The sequence below is a fragment of the Terrapene carolina genome, unplaced genomic scaffold (genome assembly GCF_002925995.2).
Source record: "Terrapene carolina triunguis isolate 2854851 unplaced genomic scaffold, T_m_triunguis-2.0 Scaffold66, whole genome shotgun sequence".
NCBI lineage: Eukaryota > Metazoa > Chordata > Testudines > Emydidae > Terrapene > Terrapene triunguis.
Genome location: NW_020664417.1, coordinates 1,711 through 18,057, shown reverse-complemented (window position 1 = coordinate 18,057; position 16,347 = coordinate 1,711). Strand labels below are relative to the sequence as shown.

General features: G+C 51.4%; 1 protein-coding gene across 1 annotated transcript in view; it reads left to right on the top strand.

The window, feature by feature from the left end:
* CAMK2D (calcium/calmodulin dependent protein kinase II delta) overlaps positions 1–14,656 on the top strand; it is a gene marked incomplete at its 3' end in the record, with an annotated part of 242,535 nt that extends 227,879 nt beyond the window's left edge. The window contains exons 17-18 of the mRNA XM_029910700.1: positions 1,524–1,599; positions 14,562–14,656. Coding sequence (XP_029766560.1) covers positions 1,524–1,599; positions 14,562–14,656 — 171 coding nt within the window. The remainder of the gene's footprint in view (positions 1–1,523; positions 1,600–14,561) is intronic.
* Positions 14,657–16,347: the final 1,691 nt, after the last annotated feature.

Sequence of the window (16,347 nt, the reverse complement as noted above, 5' to 3'; positions counted from 1 at the left end):
TTACCACTCAAGAAAAAGACCTTGGAGTCCCAACGGTTCTCTGAAAATATCAACTCAGTGTGCAGTGGCAGTCAAAAAGCTAACGGGAACCATTAGGAAAGAGAGAGAGAGTAAAACAGAAAATATAATGCCACTATATAAATCCATGGTATGCTCACATCTTGAATACTGTGTGTAATTCTGGTTGCCCCCTCTCAAAAAAAGATGTATTAGAATTGGAAAATGGCAACAAAAATGATTGAGTATAGAACAGCTTCCTTACAAGGAGAGATTAAAAAGACTAGGACTGTTCAAGCTTCAAAAAGAGACGACTAAGGGGAGGATATTATGTAGGTCTATAAAGTCATGAACGGTATGGAGGAAGTAAATAGGAAAGTTTATTTACCCCTTCACATAATACAAGAACTAGGGGTCAGCTGATGAAATTAATAGGCAGCAGGTTTCAAACAAACAAAAGGAAGTGCTTCTTCACACAGTGCAGTCAACCTGTGGAACACATTGCTATGATATGTTGTGAAGGCTAAAAGTAAAACTGGTTTCAAAAAAGAATTAAGTAAGTTAATGGAGGATAGGTTACATCAATGGCTATTAACCAAGATGGTCAGGACACAGACTGGGTGTCTGTAGGGTGTCTCAGAGTTGCAGCCGTGTTAGTCTGTATTCGCAAAAAGAACAGGAGTACTTGTGGCACCTTAGAGACTAACAAATGTATTTGAACATAAGCTTTCATGGGCTACAGCCCACTTCATTGAATGCATGCCAGGGTGTCTGTAAACCTCCAACTGCCAGAAGCTGGGACTAAACAACAAGGGATGGATGATTTGAAATTGCCCTGTTCTGTTAATTCCTTCTGAAGCATCTGGCACTGGCCACTGTCAGAGACAGGATACTGGGCTAAATGGACAATTGGTCTGACCTGGTACGGCTGTTCTTACATTCTTAATTTCTCATGGTTAAATCTCTGCAATTAAAGGCAGTGCGCCATTTAAGGAAGTGCTGGCACCCTGCCTTTTTGTGTTTGGCCAAAACAAATGCTAAGTGGGGAAAAATTCATTGTAAACATAGATTTCTGAGGTCAGGATTACACACTTACAAGCTCCAGATTCCAGATGCAGGTGAATCATTACAATATTGCTCATAAAATGACAATTGGCTGCTTTTACACTTCTGTAAATGTCAAGAGTTTGTTGTTGTGTTTTTAAAGGGAGGTCCTTCAGTGAGAGAAAGTGGATCAGAACTGAGGCAGAAAATGTATCATTGATCTGTGACATGTGCTTTATTTCCTTATGAATACAGAAATACACTAAGGCCAATATATTGTAAAGCGAGTAATTTAACACTTCTGGCTATGGTACTAGAAAAGAAAGTGGAATCATGGAATGAATGGCAGTCACACTGATCAGGGAAATATCTAAATGTCCTTGTCTTTGTTATTTAGTCTGACAGTCTTTTATGCTGTCACTTTCCACTTTTGTTTCCATCTGATGTTTTGTTGTTTTTGTGTCTGTTTATCCTTTCTTTAGCTCGTAAGCAGGAGATTATCAAGGTTACTGAGCAACTGATTGAAGCTATCAACAATGGGGACTTTGAAGCTTACACGTAAGTTGACTCATTTTACAAGAGACAAGATGAGATAAATGTATAAAAATGTTCATGCTTGTAGGCCTTGAGGAAACACAGAACCTGATTCACTGCTGTATTGCACAAGTCACACACTGGTATAACAGCAGATTTCAGTAGCGTTATATTAGGATAAACATGGAATAACACCATAGTGAATCAGACCCATTATCGCTACATAACATATGCAGTGATCTCTTTCATCAGGCAGAGAGGAGAGAATGTTCATGATTTAAAATCTAAGAATCAAGATCAGAATACACTGGAAAGCTATTTTAACAGAAACATTTCAGTATAAGCAGAGGTTCACTATCACCAGAATTCTATCTGTTGCACTGTAATACATTAATGCCACTTAGGACTTATGGCTCATTTACATGGAGAGCTAGTACATAGCAAGCCTGGGTGTGAATTTGCTGCACACTCACCTGCCATGCATGTAGACCCTGCTACCAAGCACTAAAAGTTATGTAATGCACTTTGACATACCCCCACCCTTCTCATTTCACATAGCAGCACATCGAAGTGCACTATGGAACTTCTATTTGTGGTAGTAGGGTCCACGTGGCCAGTTATGTCTCTGTGTTTACAAGCATTTCCATTCTACAATATTTCACTTAAAACTGTGTGTCACTGTGTAAGTGGAACTATTTTGTCTCCAGAATTGGTGGGGACAGATACTTTCCCCTGCAGTGTCACAAGACCACCCCATTCACTGCAACCCCCCAAAAGTTACAACATAAGATCCTCTCTCTCCACACTCCCTTAAAAAATAAAATAAAATAAAAAAGGCAAGACCCCGAGCACTTACTTTGGCCTTCTCCTGCCTCTCTCTGACTGCTTCCCATTGTGTGCTGCACCAGTCTTACTTTGCAAAAAGAACAGGAGTACTTGTGGCACCTTAGAGACTAACAAATGTATTTGAGCATAAGCTTTCATGGGCTACAGCCCACTTCATCGGATGCACTACTTCGGAAATTTTGTTCAGGACCCAAAAAAATTCTGCTTAAAGAACTCATTTTAGGTATTCCGTTTTTAAAATAACCTTATAGCCAGTTCTGTTGTTTCTTTACTCCAACCCATTAAAATGTATTTGGAACAAAAACAAATTATATTTTGTTTAAAGTTAAAGGTCTAGAGCTAAAGACACTATTTCAGCTCATGAAGAGCTAAAAGTTCTAGAATAGTTGAAATAGGGAATTAATACTCCTATGAGACAGTGACAAATTACCAGTAATGTACCTTTGCCTGGTATGAGCACTTTATATTCTTTGACTGTTACAAAAACTGTTGTACAAAAATGTCAAATGGAAGTTTGCTCAAAACGTTTCTGTTTTGCAGCATGGCAAAACTCAAGCCTTAGAAACATCTAACCAAAATTAAATTACCATTTAAACATTGGTAGCAACATTGGTTTTAGACTTAACATATCATGGGGGAGATTTTCAAAGGCACAAATAACAGCTGGATATCTAAGTCCTATGACTTCCAGTAGGATTTAGATGCCTAACTTCCATTTATGGCTTTGAAAATGTATCTTCTGGTCAAACACTGAAAGAAAATTTTAGGTGAAATGCTGACCCTATAGAAGTCAATGGCAAAAATCCCACTGATTTCATTGGGACCAAGATTTCATCCTTCATGCCTATATATGTTGTGTTTCATTCCAGCATGATGCAGTATATAATTTATGTTCCCTGTTGGAATGAAACATAGAAAAGCAAGGCAGACAGAAATGTTAATACCCATGTTTATCGATGGATCACTGAATTTCACATACATCATATTTCTGCTTTACAGGCTGATTTGTATGAGGTCATATGCCTTTGAGGTCAAGCATGCTCTGCAGTAGGGCAAACTGGATGGAGGATAAGGAACCTTTGTTCTGGGTTATCATGAAACAAATAGAATGCCGCCTCATTTAAATCTCAGAGTGGAAAGGCTGTTTTATTGTTTGTGTTAATTGTCAAAACAGTGGACATTACAATGGCAAATAGTATTCTTGTGGGAAAAGTCTCCAATTAGAAGTTTTCCATCATTCATGGGAAACAAGATCCATGGGAATAAATCAGATTTATGAACCCAGCTCTACTTGCCATAAGAGAGGAAAATCTGGAAAGGAAAAAAAAGCATGGCAGGAATGGGTGGCTCTTCTTTGAGTAGTGTCCCCATGGGTGCTCTACTTCAGGTGCATGTGCACCCTATGCACTTTTGATCAGGGGGAGGGATAGCTCAGTAGTTTGAGCATTGGCCTGCTAAACCCAAGGTTGTGAGTTCAATCCTTGAGGGGGCCACTTAGGGATCTGGGGCAAAAATCAGTACTTGGTCCTGCTAGTGAAGGCAGGGGGCTGGACTCAATGACCTTTTAGGGTCCCTTCCAGTTCTATGAGATAGGTATATCTCCATATATATCAGAGATTTTCATTAGCCGTGTCCATTCAGCCCACATATGCACTGCTCATATCCTCATGCCCTGCACCGAGTACGGGTGAACTGCCTCGGCTTGAGACTGAGTTTAGCATCTTTGCATTATGCGTGCCTCAACTGTTAGCCAATTTTATTCTACTTAGTTTAGTTAGTTAGGTTGTTAGCCAGTAACTAAATACTACTACTATTGAAAGATCATTTTATTTCCTCTGGGGAAATCCTCCTTGTGAGGGGCATGCCAAGTTCATCAGGGTTTAAACGTTGCCTCACATGTAGAGAGGCTGTATCACTCAGCAATGGACACTCTAACTGTTTGCTCGCTCCCTGGAAGAGTCGCACAATCCACAGAAGTGTAACTTGGTTTAGCCCTCAAATCCAAGGCTTGGAAGAACTGGGAAATCAAGCTGCAACTGTTAATGATGGATTGCTCTCTTCACTCTCCTTTGGAACCAGGTCAGGAGAACCTCACTGTACATCAGTTCCTGGGGGTCTCTTGTGCCCCTTCAACCTCAGCACAACAGTCATCTAGAAAGAGAAAGCCTGAATCCTCCTCTGAATATCCTAAGAGGAGTTCTAATTCTCCTCTTAAGGAACCCACCTCAAAGAGACCTCACTTTTTGACCAGGTAAACGGCCTCAGAGACTTGATCCTCAAAGCTTGGTATCGTTGAGGCAAAGGGCTTCTCCAGTACCAGTGAAGCGGGAAAGTTCCACAGCTTTAAGAGTAAACATAGCTCTGAGGAGTCTCCAGAGCCATCTAGCAGAGATGGTCAGAGCAAACACAGATTGGTACTGTCGGACTTAAACCCTCTCTTGGTACTCTTATCAAGCTCTTCGGTACCGTGTAAGACTAAGCCTCCATCTACATCAACAATGTCCGTGAAGCGCTCAAAACCATCGGTACCATTCTGTAGGGAGAAGCATACCACTCCAATGGTGCCATAACTCCACTCAGTGCTGTAACCACACTCTGTACCGCAAGACTTTAGGTACCCGAAGGACTTATCGGTGACTGCTAACCTGAGTCTCCATTGCTGGCAGGTACTGGGCATTTCTTGAGGTCAAGAACCTCTTGGTTTCCAGACCCTTTAGCGTCCCTTTCTTTTCAGTCACTGCTCCCCAATAAAGTAAGAAGATGGAGACCTCTTTTCAGTATTCTCAATCTCTGTTCACGGTTCCCCTACATACCCATATATAACTATTTTTCTCTAAGAGACAAGGAAGATGCCTGGAGAACTCGTCATTCCTGGTGGGAGCAATCCTGGATGCCATCCCCTCCCTCTTCTGGTTCTCAATGCCTATATTAGAATCCCTGAGCAGCTTATCACTGACAGTTCTTCTTCGAGTGATTGCTCCTGTGTATTCCATAGTAGGTGCGCGTGCTCGCCACGTGCACCGGTACCGGAAGCTTTTCCCTTAGCAACATCCGTAGTGGGGGAGCACCACTGCGACCCCTGGCGTGGCGCCGACATATCGCCCCATAAAGGGGGCTGCGTGCTCTCCCCATCCTCAGTTCCTTCTTGCCACCAGTGAAGGTAGTCGGAACTTTGTGCTCCAGCTTTGCTGCAGCATTTCTAGCCTTAGTGGTATCCAGCTTTCACTGAAGTTACTTGAACTTTTCTCTGTTAGTGCCTGGCTCAGGGCATGCCCCGTGGCCCAGGCTTCAAGTCATGTGACTCTTGTCGCAATTCTTTGCCCAGAAGCTATCCACACACTCAGTGTCTTCGCTGTCTGGGCGAGGCTCACATTAGTAAGAAGTGTAAAATTTGCCGCTCCTTCAAGCCGCGAACAAAGAAGGAGCGTGAGATCCGACTTCGAGCTCTCCTAATGGAGTCGGCATTGGCCCCGGCACCGGCGCGTCGAGCTGACCCCGCGCCGGGCACAGTGTCCTCGGCGCGCAGCGAAGCACCCCCGGCGCGCCGTCCTGATTCCGCGCCCAGTACCGCGTCGTCGGTGTGCAGTGAGGCCCCGTCGACGAGCCGGCACCGCTCCCCTTCTAAGAAGCAAGGGAAGACTCAGCAGCGCCGGGAGAGAGAACGGGGTGAGGCTAGACCCCGCTGGGCAGCCCACGATCCCCGTCGGGACCGAGACCTCTGACTCGGGTGGAGCGGAGTAGTCCGGTGCCGTCCACGCGCGCCTCCCCAGAGATGAGAGTGCCTTCGACGCCGGAGGCAGCTCAGGCCGTGTGCGACGACATGACGCTTCCGGTACCGGGAGCGCCGCTTCAGTTGGGCCCCCGATCCCATGGGAAGCCACCGCTCAGTGCCTATCAACCTTCTCCGGACGTCTCAGAGGTCGAGGCACCGTCCCGACTTGAAGGGCCGAGCCGCAGTCCACGGCGCGCCTCCACGCCGCGAGCAGGGTCGTCTGCGAGCGAGCTTTCCACCTCCACTCCGAGAGACCGTAGGGAGGCACTAAGAGGCAGCGCCGCTCTTCTTCGAGCCTTGCCCACAGGGACAGGTCTCGTCATCATCGGCACTGCCGTTCACGCTCCGGCACCCGCCGTGGAAGGCGCTATGCCCGGAGCTCGTCACGGGAGTCCCAGGCACCGAGGCGTTGTCGTCTTGGGTGCCGGAGGGATTATGGAGATAGCACTCCCGACTCCTATCTGTCCTCCTCCAGGGGCCGGAGACGTCATGTTCGGGACCTATCCAGCCGTTTGTACGGCACCGTTCGCTCATCCCGGACCTCCGCCTCGGCACGCAGCCGCCCCTCGTCCAGCCGCTCGGTGCCGCAGGACCAGCCGGTCCTTCCGGGCCCCCTTGCATCCCAGGGCCAGGCTGTTCCCTGGCTGGGACAGTGGTGCCAGTGGGCACCGTGGCCCCAGGCACCGGCACCGCCGGGACCCCGCTCCGTGGCAGGAGCATCCCAGGCCCAGCCGACGTCGCCGCCTCGGCACCGTGATGAGGCAGTGGGCACCGACCCTCCGGCACCGACTCGGGCCCTGGGTCAGGATGTCGAGCTACCGGTACAGCCGGGTGCAGACGACATCACGGCACCGACCTCCTCGGCACTGGATGACTCCGTGGCTCCACTTCCTCCAGTCTCTCAGGAGGATTTCAAGGCCCACCAGGAGCTACTCAGGAGGGTGGCATCGAACCTCCAGCTCCAGGCCGAGGAGATGGAGGAACCATCAGACACGTTGTTCAATGTCCTTACCTCCTCGACGCTGGGACGCGTGGCCCTCCCGCTTCATCAGGAGGTGGCTAATGTAATTACTGGCTTCTGGCAAACCCCGGCATCCCTGGGTCTTATCTCCAAAAAGGCCGAACAGAAGTACTTTGTGCCCACAAAGGGGCACGAGTACCTCTACTCCCACCCAGCTCCGAACTCTCTAGTGGTGGAGTCCGTGAACCACCAGGAGAGACACGGACAACCCGCTCCCACCCCCAAGGACAAAGACGCTCGCAGGCTGGATTCCTTTGGAAGAAAGGTTTATTCGTCTGCGAGCTTTCAGCTCAGAGTGGCCAACCACCAGGCACTCTTGAGCCTTTAACCTTTGGGGATCCCTGCCCAAATTTGAGCCTTCTCTTCACGAGCAGGACAGGAAGGAGTTCCGGGCTCTAGTCGAGGAAGGTGCAGCGGCGGCTAAAGCAGCGCTCCAAGTGGCCTCCGATGCGGCGGACACGGCCACTCGTTCAATGGCCGCAGTGATCTCCATGAGAAGGGCGTCCTGGCTTTCGCTCTCTGGACTATCGGCTGAGTCACAGTCGATCATGCAGGACCTGCCATTCGATGGTCGGGCCCTGTTTGCAGATCAAACAGACACGCCTCTGCATAGGATGAAAGACTCCTGTACCACCCTGCAGATACTGGGCCTATACATCCCTCCGGCCAAGGACAAGCCCAGGCCTCACACCTCCGCTCCACAGGCGCGGGGCAGATATGAGCCCCCGCCTAAGAAGCAGCTGGAGCAGAGGCGCCGGTCACAAGGCCAATCCCGTTCGGCCCCTCATCCGGGGTCCTCTAAGGCCAGGAGGCCAGGGAAGCAGGGTTTTTGACTGCTTGCGGGGGGTTACCGGGCCTGTTGCCAGTTTAACCCCCCCCCCAGTTAATAAAGTTCAGGTTTGCCAATCGTTTACCTGCCTTCAGTCTGCAATGGTTCCATATTACCACGGACCGCTGGGTCCTCAACACTATATCCCTGGGGTACAGGTTGCAGTTTGTTTCGCCCCCTCCCAGTTGCCCTCCAGCCAGGGGGTCGGCGGAGAACCCGGAACATGCACTCCTCCTAGATCAGAAGGTACAGCGCCTCCTCTCCCTGGGAGCCGTGGAGAGGGTACCTTGGGAGTTCTGGGGCAAGGGGTTTTATTCCAGGTATTTCCTCATCCCGAAGGCGAAGGGTGGGCTTCGGCCCATCCTCGATCTGCGGAAGCTCAACCAGTTCTTGGTTCGTTACAAATTCCGCATGGTGTCCCCAGCCTCTAGTATTCCCTCCCTAGACCTGGGGGATTGGTTTGCAGCGCTGGACCTCCAGGATGCGTACTTCCACATCCATATTTTCGAGGGTCATAGGCGCTTCCTCCGTTTCCTGATGGGCCAGGACCACTACCAGTTTACGGTCCTCCCCTTTGGCCTCTCGACGGCCCCCAGGGTCTTCACGAAGTGTATGGCAGTGGTAGCGGCCCACCTCAGGAGGAGAGGGCTGCAGATCTTTCCCTACCTGGACGATTGGCTGCTCAAGAGCAAGTCCTGGTCCCAGGTGCAGCAACAAATAACCCTCCTGCTACGCACCTGCTCAAATCTAGGCCTAGTGGTAAACGAGGAGAAATCCACGTTAGTTCCGGTTCAGCGCATAGAATTCTTAGGAGCACTGCTGGATTCCCAGGCGGCCACGGCCTCCCTTCCAAGGGACAGGTTCGAGGCGCTCAAAGGCCTCATTGCCTCGGTCACGGCCTTCCCAGTAACCACGGCTCGGATGTGCCTTCAAATCCTCGGCCACATGGCAGCATGCACCTCAGTGGTGCGACATGCCAGGCTCCGGATGAGGCCCCTCCAACTCTGGTTGGCGTCCCGCTACTCCCAGGCCAGGGACGGCCTGGACAAGGTTGTCACGGTGCCGCCAACGGTGGTTGCAGACCTCCAATGGTGGGCCCTCCCGAGCAAACAAGGGGTATCCCCTTCCGAGAGCCCTCTCCCTCACTAGATCTAGTGTCGGATGCCTCGGCCCTGGGGTGGGGAGCCCACATGGGGGACTGCAGGACCCAGGGTATGTGGTCACCCGAGGAACTGTCCCTGCACATAATGTCAGGGAACTCAGGGCAGTGCGCCTGGCGTGCGTGGCTTTCCGCCAGCACTTACAAGGGGAAGTGGTCAGAGTCCTCACGGACAATACCACCGCAATGTATTACATCAACAGGCAAGGGGGCACACGCTCCAAGGCCTTATGCCAGGAAGCCCAGCTCCTGTGGGAGTTCTGTATAGCCCACAACATCCTCCTCCGAGCGTTCCACCTACCCAGCGGGAGCAACACGCTCGCAGATCGCCTGAGCAGGGTGTTCTCACATCAGCACGAGTGGTCCCTGCACAGGGAGGTGGCAGAATGGATTTTCCTTCAGTGGGGCACTCCCCAGGTGGACCTATTCGCCACCACCCAGAACCGCCTGTGTCCCAGGTTCTGCTCCAGGGTGATAGAAGGCGATGGGGCCATGACGGACTCGTTCCTGCTCAATTGGTCGGGGCCCCGATGTACGCCTTCACGCCCTTCCCCCTCATAGGCAGGGTCCTACAGAAGATGAAGTCAGACGGGGCGAGAATTATCCTGATAGTCCCGGATTGGGCCCGTCAACATTGGTACGGGACCTTACTGCAACTCTTGGCGGCCCCCCCTTGCAGGCTGCCGCTGCGCCCGGACCTCCTCTCCCAGGAGGGAGGTCGTCTCCTCCATCCCAACCTGGCCCTGCTCCACCTGACAGCGTGGCTAGATGTGGAGGAGGGGAGGTGTAGCGAGGCTGTTAGACGGGTCCTGCTTGAAAGCAGGAAGCCGTTCACACGGAGGGCCTACCTGGCTAAGTGGTATCAGTTCTCCTCATGGGTAAGGGAGAGAGGTTCCTCCCCTGCGTCCGCTCCGCTCCAGCTGGGTCCTGGACTACCTCCTGTCCCTTAGGACCCAAGGGCTGGCTCCCTCCTCGATCAGGGTGCACCTGGCGGCCATTTCGGCCTTCCACCCTCCGGTGGCGGGACAGTCAGTGTTCTCCCACCACATGACTTCCAGGTTTTTAAAGGGGTTGGACAGAGCATTCCCTTATGCTAGACCCCCGGTTCGTCCTTGGGACCTGAACCTGGTGCTGTCACACCTTACGGGACCTCCCTTTGAGCCCTTGGCCACTTGCTCCTGGTCCCACTTATCTGAGAAAGTGGCGTTTTTGGTGCCTATCACCTCAGCCCGCAGGGTTTCGGAGCTTAGGACACTGACCTCGTATCCCCCGTACACTGTCTTCCATAAGGGGAAGGTGCAGCTTCGCCCGCACCTGGCCTTCCTGCCGAAGGTGGTCTCGGCGTTTCATATGGACCAGGACATTTTCCTGCCAGTCCTGTGTCCTAAGCCCCATTCCTCCAATGAGGAACGATGCCTACACATGCTAGATGTGCGTAGGGTGCTGGCCTTTTACTTAGATCGAACAAGGCCATTCCGGAAATCCCCTCAGCTTTTCGTTGCTACGGCCGAGCGCATGAGGGGGCAATTCGTTTCCACCCAGCGGATCTGCCACTGGATCACCTCGTGCATTCGCACCTGCTACGACCTGGCAGGGGTTCCCCCGCCTCCTATTGTTAAGGCGCATTTGACAAGAGCCCAGGCCTCGTCAGCGGCCTATGTGGCTCATGTCCCTATTCAGGACATCTGCAGGACTGCTACATGGTCCTCTGTCCATACTTTTCCATCACACTATGCAATCGTCTCCCAAACAAGGGACAACGCCGGGTTAGGTAGGGCGGTGCTCCGCCCGGGTAACCCTTAACCTTTATCATTTAGAACTTCTACCCACCTCCGTCAGGTATAGCTTGGAGTCACCTACTGTGGAATACACAGGAGCAATCACTCAAAGAAGAAAGGACAGTTACCTGTTCCGTAACTGGCGTTCTTCGAGATGTGTTGCTCCTGTCTATTCCACATCCCACCCTCCTTCCCCTCTGTCGGAGTTGTCTGGCAAGAAGGAACTGAGGGTGGGGGGAGCACGCAGCCCCCTTTATGGCGCGATATGTCAGCGCCACTCCAGGGGTCGCAGCGGTGCTCCCCCACTACGGATGCTGCTAAGGGAAAAACTTTCGGCACCGGTGCACGTGGCGAGCACGCACACCTACTGTGGAATAGACAGGAGCAACACATCTCGAAGAACGCCAGTTTCGGAACAGATAACTTTCCTTTCTCCAGGGCCCTGACCCTATTCCATCAGGATGATAGGGAGACTCAAGATTCTCCTCCCCAGCAGCAGCAGAAAATGTTCAAGGCTCAAGAGACTTAAGTGGACAAAGAAGCAACCCCCTACAACTACCATCTCTTCTTTTTCACCAGATGAGGCAGTAATCACTCCTTCTCCATCTATGGCTACGGCAGCCTCAAGACCTCATTAAATATGTGGCAGACTCCCTTACATATACCTCTTCAGGAGGTCAGAGCTGTTGTATATTCTTCACTCTGCAACACCATCCAGAGTTGCCCTTCCTATCAACGAGGCTCTGCTGGGACCTGCAAAAATCAGTTGACAAACCTCTGCTACAGTAACACCCATGTGAAAAAGAGTCACTAAAAAGTATTATGTTCACACTAATGACTGAGTTCCTATTTTCTCACGTTCCACCTGACTCTCTAGTGGTTGATGTGGTGAATGATTGGGGCAAACACCACCAGCCTAAGTCTACCCCAGAGCCGTCCTTACCCATACGCAAAGTATGCAGCTGCGTAGGGAACCAGGAAATTTGGGGCACAGCCCCTGCTCTGGCTCTTCCCCGGGGCCCCTGCCCCGCCCCCGCCCCTTCCCTGCCGCAGTCCTGCCACCACTCCTCTGAGGACTCCACAAGCAGTCGGGCTTGCACTCACCGGTAAGTAGAGCAAACCGGCCCAAGCCTGCTCCGCTCCCCTGGCTCCAAGCCGCACCGCCGGCGAGTGCTGGGGGGCGGTTCTCCCCTCCCCCCAAGTCTGGGAGCCAGGGGAGCAGAGCAGGCTGGGGCCGAGTCACTCCACTTCCCACAGGAAGTGGCCAGCCCCCATCCCCCCCGGAGGCCCGGGGCCAGCCCCCCCCCCCCCCTCCGAGGCCTGGGGCCAGGCCCCCCCTCCCCGCCCCCGCTCCCTCTCCGGAGGTCTGGGGCCGCACACAGCCCCCCCGCTTGCAACAGCGTTAGCCACATACAGTGCTGATCTGCCTTCCCCGGGGACTCTCTGAGGAAGGGGGCCATTGGAGTGTGACAGTGCCACTGTAGCCCGCTGCCTGGGACAGCCTGAGCAGCAGCCAGTGCGGCTGGCCCTGGGGTATTCCCCAGGACCGCAGCTCGAGCGGTCCCCGGAGCCAGCTGCCGGGGGCCTCCCGAGCAGTGGCCGGTGCGGCTGGCCCTGGGTCGCTCCAGCAGTGGCCAGTGTGGCTAGCCGTGGGGTGCCTGAGCATTTGGCTTTTGGGCCCGTTGATCAGGCGGCTTGAAGTCAGCTGCACCAGCCACTTCAGAAGTCACGGAATCCATGACTTTCGTGACCTCTGTGAAAGAATCGCAGCCTTACCTAGGGGTGCTCCACTACGCGTCGTCCTTCCCCTCTGCTTCAGAGTTTCCTTCTGAGACTCAGCAGTGGAGAAGGAACTGAGGGCAGTTTGCCCACACAGCCTGATATAACCTCGGTGCAGGGCACAAGTTATTAACAGTGCATGCGAGGGCCAACAGACACTGCTAATGAAAATCTCCCATGAAAGGTGCACAGCTACTGCATACAGTGAGTAACCTCTCTTTCTAGTCTGGACCCTAATATTCTAGTTGATAGACTGCGTTTCTTAAAGCTTTCTTTTCCACATGACTATGTATAGCACTCATTTTACCATTCCTGCCCCTCTGACTTCTGAAGTCTTTCCTCAGACATCCTCATATGCAGGGCCGGCTCCAGGCACCAGCGTAGGAAACTGGTGTTTGGGGCGGCCAATTCAAAGGGGCGGCACTCCGTCCGGTATCGGGGCGGCACGTCCGGGTCTTCAGTGGGAATTCGGCGGCGGGTCCCTCATTCCCTCTTTTCCTCTTTGAGCTGCCGCCGAAGAGGAAGAGAGGGAGGACCCGCCGCCGAATTGCTGCGGAAGAAGCAGCGCGATTGAGCTGCCGCTGAAGTGCCGCCGCTGGTCTTTTTTTTTTTTTTTGCTCACTTGGGGCGGCAGAAAAGCTGGAGCCGGCCCTGCTCATATGTAGACTCTCCTTTACTGTTAAGCTTTCTGCTCCATAGTTGCCTCTGGTATAAAGATCCTCCAATTTTCCCTCAACGCCATCATAATCATCACTTAGAGCAGGGGTTCTCAGGACAAATTTTTCCGAAAATACTTAATTAGCTTTAGGAAAACCAAATAAATATGCACATATACATGTTCAAATCATTGTAATTTATTTACTGCTAGCTAGTAAGTCTGTTGTGAAAAGAGATATTTACAAACATACAAGTATCACTTTTCACAACAGACTTACTCAGCCCTGGCAAGCCTTGGGGACAAATTAAGCCCTGGAGGGAGGGTCGGGGGGAGGCAGTGGGGGTCAACGGAGCTGGGGGTGGAGAGCTGGGGCAGGCAGCGGGGGGCTGGAGCCTGAAGCCCTGCTGTCAGAGCCCAAAGCCTGCCACCGGAGGATGGGATCCAGGGACGGAGCCCGAAGCCTGCCACCGGAGCCTGAGGCCTGCTGCCACTAGGGTGACCAGATGTCCCGATTTTATAGGGACAGTCCTGATATTTGGGACTTTTTCTTATATGGGCACCTATCACCCCCCACCCCGTCCCGATTTTTCACATTTGCTATCTGGTCACCCTAGCTGCCACGCAGCCAGAGCCCGGGGCTGGAGCCCGAAGCCCAGTGTCCAGAGCCTGCCGCCCCGCCACCCCAGTGCTGAAGCCCAAAGCCTGAGCCCTACCGCCCCAGGGAAAGTGGGGAACTCGATGGCTGCCTGTTCCTACAGTGTTGTGCCCCAGGTGACTCCAGAGGGGGGCAGGGCCCAATCCCTGCTGGTGGCCACAGCACCAGCAGCAAAGGGGTGCATCCAGGAGCAACAGGGAGGAGGAGAGAGAGCTACTTTTCCCACCCCCTCACTCCCCCTCCATCACAGCCCAGGAGGCTGTGGCCGCAAGAAAAGCCCCTGGTGGCCGCTTGAGGCCACAGTGGCCACATTTGAGAAACGCTGACTTAGTCTGAATTCCCTCATGCTGTGAATTGTATGTATTAGGGATGGAACATTCCAGTTTGAGGATTCCTTTGGTTTCAAAGATATCAAGAAGAAAGCAGTCCTGTGCTGTATCTGAAACTGACTATACGTTTGTCATCGCTGTTCAATTTTCTCTTCCACAGAAAGATCTGTGATCCAGGCCTTACATCTTTTGAACCTGAAGCTTTGGGGAATCTGGTGGAAGGGATGGACTTTCACAGGTTCTACTTTGAAAATGGTGTGTTGTCCTATTGGATCACATTTAAAATATTTCCAAGTGTGCTTCTCAAAGCCAGCTGTTTTTTGTAGCTGCTCATGATGTTGTTGACATTTCATTTTGAGTTGTGCAGAGTATAAAATACTTTTTTCATGTTTCTGCTAAACTTGCTTAGAAACCATGGGGAACTTTTGATTGTGGAGGGAATTGTCAAGTTCATGTAATATCTTTTTGAGGAGGGGGGTATGGAGGGACGGCTAAAAGGTAAATAGGGTTGGAAGGCAAGTGATTCCCACTCTGTTTTTCAGAGCTAGAGGGGCTGAATACCACAGCATTGGGCACATTTGAAAAAAGTCTGCAGTGATGGACAAACTGATCACCATTAAAAAGTCAGCATTTCCTAACAGTTGATCATTATTCTTTCTTACTGTAAGTCTAAGGAAAAACTATAGTCACTGTGCTGATTCACACTAGCTGAAGCACTGGCCTCATGACTCTTTTAATGGTGATCACAGCACGTCAGTTGGTGGATTTAATACAACCATGTCAGCTTCAGAAAATAAAAGCTACACTGCTTACTTGTTCATACTATAGACTATCAGGTACACCTCTACCCCGATATAACGCTCTCCTCAGGAGCCAAAAAATCTTACCGTGTTATAGGTGAGACCGCGTTATATCAAACTTGCTTTGATCTGCCGGAGTGCGCAGCCCCGCCCCCCCGGAGCACTGCTTTACCGCGTTATATCCGAATTCGTGTTATATCGGGGTAGAGGTGTACTATAGATGACATAGTTTCAGAACAGATTTGAAACTCAAAGGGAGGCTGATCGTGTTATAAATTAACTAATGAAACTGATTTTCTCATCCAGCAATTTCTAAATGAGAAATGTCAGGGCACAAGACTCGCTCCAGGGACTCCTAAATTCTAATCTCAAATCTGAGATGGACTCCCATTCTGTTTTGTGAACACATCATTGAAGTTCAATGCCTCAGTTTCCCCATCTGTACAGATATTAATAAAATGGTTGTGGTAGTTGTTGTTTACTTAGTAAAATGTCCTGGGTAAGGATTCAGGTTACTTAGAATCATAGAATATTAGGGTTGGAAGAGACCTCAGGATGTCATCTAGTCCAACCCCCTGCTCACAGCAGGACCAACCCCAACTAAATCATCTTTGTCAAGCCAGGCCTTAAAAACCTGTAAAGATGGAGATTCCACCACCTTCCTAGGTAACCCATTCCAGTGGGTTACTGTCTGTCTTACTTTGAAATGAGAACTGCAAACATTTAGCATGTTCTCGTTAGTGCTAAGGTCTATAGGCCCTTTACAATGGGTACTTCAGCCTGCTTGCAGCTTGGGGGCAGAACCAGACCTGTCAGTCACTGGTGACAGGGGAATGTCCTGCCCTCTGAAGTTGCATCCAGTTTCCTCCCTCCACTCCCCTGTGGCCGATGGCTCAGCTAGAGATAGGGTGACCAGATCAGCAGTATAAAATATCAGGACGGGGGGTGGGGGGGGAGCAAAAAAAAAAGGGGGGGGGGGAGCAAAAAAAAAAGGGAGTTTAAAAGGGGCCAGGGGCATTAGCAGGCCCCCGGCCGCGCGTGCTGCCCTCCCCGCGGAGCCTCCCGCCCCCCGGCCCATCACAAACATTGGTAGGGACACGGGACAAAGAAGCAAATATCGGGACAGTCCCGATAAAATCGGGACGT